This window comes from Austrofundulus limnaeus, unplaced genomic scaffold (genome assembly GCF_001266775.1).
Source record: "Austrofundulus limnaeus strain Quisiro unplaced genomic scaffold, Austrofundulus_limnaeus-1.0 Scaffold85, whole genome shotgun sequence".
Lineage (NCBI taxonomy): Eukaryota > Metazoa > Chordata > Actinopteri > Cyprinodontiformes > Rivulidae > Austrofundulus > Austrofundulus limnaeus.
In genome coordinates, this window is record NW_013952487.1 from 1,802,626 (window position 1) to 1,809,675 (window position 7,050).

Sequence of the window (7,050 nt, forward strand, 5' to 3'; positions counted from 1 at the left end):
ATATATATACTGAGCAGAACCAACCGTTTTGACACAACATGTGTTATCTCTCATTAAATACTCTGTATAATTTTAACCTCCGACTTGATTTTTATAACTCAGTCCTTTTCAGCTTGAACCTTTCCTGGTTCCTGATCTGGTTTGTTCTCACAACAGCTCCACAACCACCTCCTGCTATGATGATGATAAAAAATGTGAAAGTGGCTGTTTTTGCAACAAAGAAGCAAAAATATTTTGCGATGAGATTATTTCTACTTTTGTGTAAATTGATGCAAACTGTTTTAAGACTTATCTTAGCATGTTTCCTTTTACAGAGATGATGCTAAAATATGAGAACACTGGGACTTATTGTTATAAACCTGAGTAATTTTTGGGTTAAACCTCATATTGTCATTTTAATGACACTGTGTCCATCATTTTACAGTCGCCTCAGTCTGAATAGAGGAGCTGTTAATTAATAAGAGCCTGAATAGAAATTCATTTTCACAGATGGGCCTGTATTCATCTGGAAAATGCTGATAATCCGCTTTATATTTCTTTGTTTTATTGTTAAAATGTAAATTAAAGTGACGTTATTTAAATGTGTCACATGAATTGTTTGAGTTTTACATTTTTGCTTAGAATAAAAGAATAACAAAAACCCGTCATTGTGCCGTCTCAGGTTGTGTACAAGAACAACGACATCCGCCTTGAGTTGTCGAGAATGGCTCGAATTCTGGACACGAAGATGAAGATCCAAGGCGAGGTGGCGTACAAATGTGAGAATGTGGCTACGCTGGACCCCATTTCCTTTGAGACCCCCGAGGCCTACATCAGTCTCCCCAAGTGGAACACCAAGCGGATGGGATCCATCTCTTTTGATTTCCGGACGACCGAGCCCAATGGTCTCATCCTCTTCACTCACGGCAAACGGCAGGAGCGTAAAGATGCTGCACGGAGCCAGAAAAACACCAAGGTCAGCTCAGAACATTTCACCCCTGCATCAAATGARGTCAGCAAGCAAAAAGGAACAAGGAGTTCCCGTAGATCAATGTTTCATGGTTTTGAATCGAAATATGAAAGATATTTACAGATGACTCTGAAAACACGTTTATGTCTGTTTTAGATTCAAAACAGAGGCTTTTGTCTTGGGCAGGTGGACTTCTTTGCGGTGGAGCTCCTGGATGGCAGCCTGTACCTCCTGCTGGATATGGGCTCGGGGACGATAAAGGTGAAAGCCACACAGACCAAAGTGAACGATGGGGCCTGGTACCATGTGGATATCCAGAGAGATGGACGCTCAGGTCAGTAACACTAGTCATTGTTTTTCATTTATTTTTACTTGGATAAATAAAGTTGTAAAACTGATTCGTTGAACATAGAGATGTGACGTTCACGAACGATCTGAATCTTTTGAACGGCTCTTTACAACGAATGATAGGAGCCGAATCGCGGGCAGTAACGAGCCATTTGTAGTTTTATTTCCTTTATTCCTCATATAAACTTTATTTGTTTCATACTTTAATTGCTCCCGCTTTGCTTTTTCACAGAAAACAGGTGGAGTTGTGGAGTACAGAAGCTCACGGTGAAAGGGGGAGGGGGGTTCCGCTTGACAAACACATGGTTCCACCCACGCGATGGGATTACATCATTACGTACGGCCACATGATGCATTTCCCTACGTGATGACGTAATATGTTCAAAATCGAACAGCTCTTTTGAACGGCTCTATGAAACAAAGGGCTACCCAAGATCTGGATCCCTTCAAAGAGCCATTTATCCCATTTCTAGTTGAACAGATTCCTGTGGAATCTCTGATGCTACTTTCATCACAAGTTATTTCCATCTCCATCTTCTGCCGCTTATCCGTAGTCAGGTTGCGGAGACAAACAGGTCCAGGAGAGAAACCCAGACCTCCCTCTCCTCAGCAACACTTTCTAGTTCATCATGAGGGACGCTGAGGCGTTTCAAGGTCAGAGAGGATACATAATCCCTCCAGTYAGTCCTGGGTCTTCCCCCAAGGCCTCCTACCAGTGGGATGTGTGGAACACCTCTAAAGGGAGCTCCTCACCCTATATCTAAGGCTGAGCCCAGCCACCTTACGCAGGAAGGTCATTTTGGCCGCTTGTATCCAGGATCTTGCTCTTTCAATCATGATCCACGCCTCATGACCACAGATGGGGGTTGGAATGAAGACAGACTAGTTAATTCAGAGCTTTATTCTCCACGACCGACCAAAGCAACGCCCTCATTGCTGAGGACAACTATCACTCATGAACAAGACACCAAGATCCAGAGACTCCTCCACTCAGACCCGTAGGGGGCATTCCACCCTTTTCCAATTGAGAACCATAGCTTCAGACTTGGAGGAACTGACTTTCCACCCAGCCACTTCACACTCGGCTGTGAACCACCCCAGTGCACACTGAAGGTCTTGACCAGAAGACAACAACAGAACCACATCATCTGCATACAGCAGAGATGAGACCCTGTGGTTCCCAAACCAGACACACTGCTGTCCAGAACTGTGCCTTGAGATTCTGGCCACAAACACTACAAACAGGAGAGGAGGCAAGGGACAGTCCTGGAGGTCCAARCTTCACAGAGTTTAAGCTCAACTTTCCGCCAAAAATGTGAACACAGCTCCTGCTTTGGCTCTACAGGGACTGGATCGCCCTTAGTAGCAACCCAGATGCTCCACACTCCTGCAGCATCCTCGACAGAATGCATCAAGGAACGCAGTCGTAAGGCTTCTCCAGGTCCACAAAACACGTAACCCAGAGAGGCAAACTCCCACAACCCCCTTTGCAACTCCACAAGGGTAGAGATCTGATGTTCCACACCCAGMATGAAAGCCACACACTGCTCCTGTTGAATCTGAGGTTTGGCGATCGATAGGAGCCTCCCTTTCAACTCCCTGGAATAAACTTATCTGGGCTGGAGTAAGCCCCCTGTCCATAAGTTATTTATATTTTCTTTCAATCTTAGTTCAGAAATTGGAAGAAAAAGGTACCAGAAGGGACAGTTAAGACACTATTCATCTTTATATTCTTATTGGCCTCCATTTGACCTGATTCTGGTGCATGTGGCCAGTGAAGTTTGTGCAACAGCCTCATACCTTTGTATCTGTAATGCAAAGCTAGTGTTGTAGGTAATGACATAACTTCTCCCTAACAACTGTCTCTTTTTTTTCCCCCAGGTACCATCTCTGTAAACAGCAGAAGGACCCCGTTTACAGCCAGCGGCGAGAGTGAAATCCTGGACCTGGAGGGGGACATGTATTTGGGAGGGCTTCCAGTAGATCGCTCCAACCTCATCCTACCAACCGAGCTCTGGACAGCGATGCTCAACTACGGCTACGTTGGCTGCATCCGCGACCTTTTCATCGATGGCCGGAGCAAGGACATCCGTCAGATAGCAGAGGCCCAAAATGGCGCCGGCATCAAACCCTCGTGCAACAAGCAGCAGGGGAAGCAGTGCGAGAGCTACCCGTGCAAGAACCGTGGCATCTGCAAAGAAGGCTGGAATCGATTCATCTGTGACTGCACTGGCACTGGGTACTGGTCACGCACCTGTGAGAGAGGTAAATGTGTTTGTTTGGATGTGCGCACGTCTGGGCTCTTTTGTGAAAATTAGAATTGATTATATAATGGATGCTATCTCCAAGGCAGAAGCAGCAGAGTGTGAAGACTGAGGCAGTCAGGAGGAAGCTGTTATAGTGATAAAACAACTCACTGGGTGTTAGATGGACTCAGACTGTGTTTCAATAAAGGGACGTGACATCACGAGAGTCCTTAGGTGAAACCATCATGTAAAAATTAAATTATACATCCTCAGCTAATTAATTTTTGTAGTCAACACAGTTCAAGATGACCACAACACAAAACTGGCTTTAACTTGGTCAGATCTACAGATACTGAGCTGGTTTAAACTTTCCAAAAACACCCTTAGAGGCTTGAATCCTGCAGGTTTGCTGCTCCTCTCCTCATAAAACCCTCTTATTGATGCTGTAAGCAGGTGGATTACAGCGAGTTTCACCTGAGTAAAAGATGTTCAGCYATGCTACAACCTTCTGCCTCTTCATCATCTTACCGCCGACTGACTTTACTGCTGAGCTGACTGCAAACGTTGTCTTGAGAGAGATGTAAATTAATTTCTAATCCGTTTATAGCTGACATACATGATTTATTTTTCCTTCTGCAAGTCTCTCCGGTATCTTCTGCGCAGCTTTGCCAGCACCCTGCATCTCTACAAAATGTCTCCCCAGAGCCAAAGTAACATCCAAGAGCAAGGGCGCAACTTTAGGTGTACCAGGGGTCTATGCCTGTTTATTTATTTATTTATTTATTCAATCATTTACTTTTGTCAAACRATTCAGGATATTTTAGGGATTTTCTTAACTTTTTTTGTCATTACTCTGCACCTTTCCTGTTCCACATCAGTTAAGAAAAGGTTTACTTTTTACCACATTTATTCCAACAGTAACAAATATTCTACATTTTTAAGCTGTATTATACAACAAACAAAATTTCTCAGTTTTCTAAGCGTATGCATTTATCTGGTGCTCTTCAATCTGGCTAGAAAAACGAAACACGATTCAACAAAAACAGCTGGAATGTGACAAGAGCAGACTAAAACCCTGCATGTTATTCTCAGCAGTTATGTTTAAACATACATACTGTATATGACATCGCAAATTTTGAACCCAGATCAAAGTTACCTAAAGGCTAGGGGTGCAACGATACAGAAAATCTAGATTTGCTGGGGTCCGAGATTTTAGTTTCACGGTTCAATATTTTTTTGATACAAAAAAAAATTCTATGCCCTCATTAACTTGTAATTTATTGAAATTAATTACGAACATTTGTTTCAACTCAAAAGTACAGTTTTTAAATTAAATGTTGCTGAAACAGCAAGTTTCTCAGTGGATCTGTGCTCCACAATGCAGCCTAGGTGGAGTAGTCGAACACAGATCCACTGATCCTTCAACAGAGAGCATCTTCAGAAGACAAGTTGATAAAATAAATAATAAAAATCTGTATTGTACATGCTGTATATTGAACCTAAAGCACTGTACCGAGTGGTTTGATTCATACAAGTATTGTTGCACCCCTAATAAAAACAATAAGAGAGTTGCAGCTGTGTACTTAACCTGTTCATTTCTATTGTTTTAGAGCAAATGATGTAATTTTATTGGGGAGAATATTGACTGGATTAAATTATTAGGGAAGTCATAAACCCCTCATCCCCCCCTCACAAATRATGCCCATGTGCAAGAGAAAACATTCCCACTTATTGAACTCCTTCTTAAAGCTTACGTATATGGAGGAGAACAAACATCTAATAAAGGTTTTCTCTAAAAGATAAAGTCGATGTTGTCACTTTGCTCATGTTTAAAAATAACTTGCATTAAAGCTAAGATTATTGCTCGTATTTCACCAGGCTCTGTTTTTAAATCTGCATTATTGTAAACTTTAAACACATAAGTGTCAAAAGTTGAAGTTATTTAAATTACACAACCCCCCCCCCCCCAAAGTATTACATTTGTTTTTAACAGCAGGATGCATGTAACCTTATTTTTTTCTTTAGTAAATTCATGTTAGCTGCAGCAAAGCCAAATCATGATACCGCCACCACCGTGTTTACAGATAAATTTATGGGTATTTGTCCCTTTGGCACAAATAAAGCTTCTCTTCCCTTCTGACTCATTTCCTCCATGAGTCCAGTCAGAGTTTTAAAGACTGATCAGAGCTGAAAACTCATTTCCACATCCCCATCCTCACAAATTGCTTCCACTTCTTCCAGCATATCAAATGGCTGCTTTCTGCTCATTTCTCTCTATTTATAGTAGTTTTTCTTTCTTTCTTTCACTTTTCCCCCCTCATTCAGTGGACTCCTGAATAATAATACTCCTGATTCTCATTTTTACTTATGAAAAGAAAAGTCGCAGCGGGTCCATCTGATATGAGGTTTATGTTTCACCTTTGATTATTTCCCGAGAAATTGGAATAATTTAATACCGTTATTATATCAGGGAACGTCATTTGCCTTTAAAWCTCTACTGAGAAAAATGAATCGTACTTTTCTGCTGATGCTGTAAATGTGTAAAGATTATCAGGCTAAACGAGTGTGTTCTCTTGGATTTCTCATGCAGTGAGAGGCACAGGTCTTTAAAAAYTATCTAATTTAATTACAAAGATCACGTTCGAGTGTAAGAAAAAGTCTGTTTTAAGGCCCAGTTTTGCAGAGTGTCCTGGAAATATTTACTCGTGCAGGGATGGAAGTGTGTTTGCTGTGCAGGAGCCTTTATCTTGGAACCGGTCCACTTTCTCCAGTGATTGTTGTTCTCTCAGTGTTACCTGCCAYAAGTTTTTGGCTTCAGCTTCAGTCAGTTTGTCCAATGGAAGAAAAGAACCACAGCAGTGAGAGATAACAGACCACAAAAAATGAAGCCAATAATAAATCCTCTTTTAAAGATATAGTTTTAGTTAGTCTAATTAGCAAAATTTATTCAGCATAAGGAAACATTTATAGTTCCTTTTTATATTGCTCTGAATTATTACCTCCGCCAAGGAGGTAATGTTTTCGGTCGCGTATGTCTGTTTGTCATTTTGTCTGTGGACAACATTATTCAAAAACATGTTGACGGATTGTCATGAAATTTTTTACCACTTGTGGGCACTGGGCCGAGGAACACACCTTTAAATTTTGGTGATGTTCCGGATCACGATGCGGAAACAGGAATTTTTTTTTCTTTTAATCCTCTGAGATCGGCAAAGCTGTGATGCTTTCACAGGGCTTCTGTACAAAAAAAGTGAGAGCTTTCAGTGCTCATTTGAACTGGATTGGACAGCATGGACATCAAACTTTATAAAAGTAATGTTAAAACCAGATTTAATGATGAGTAATTTTGGCCATAATGTGGGCATTTTTACACATTTGGTGCGCATTTAGAGAACGTTTTGAGACCAGGAAGTGCGTGACTGCACCATGAAATCTATTTTAACCATTTCCTCAAACACACCACATTTCTGAAACAACCAATCAAAACAGTTTGGCTTGTAAACAGAG

At 41.4% G+C, this 7,050-nt stretch overlaps 1 protein-coding gene across 1 annotated transcript in view; it reads left to right on the forward strand.

Annotated features, from left to right (window-relative positions):
• Positions 1-7,050, forward strand: part of nrxn3a (neurexin 3a) — a 142,829-nt gene that overhangs the window by 82,169 nt on the left and 53,610 nt on the right. Inside the window, 3 exon segments of the mRNA XM_014011880.1 lie at positions 662-955; positions 1,136-1,283; positions 3,179-3,562. Of these exon segments, the coding sequence (XP_013867334.1) occupies positions 662-955; positions 1,136-1,283; positions 3,179-3,562 (826 nt within the window).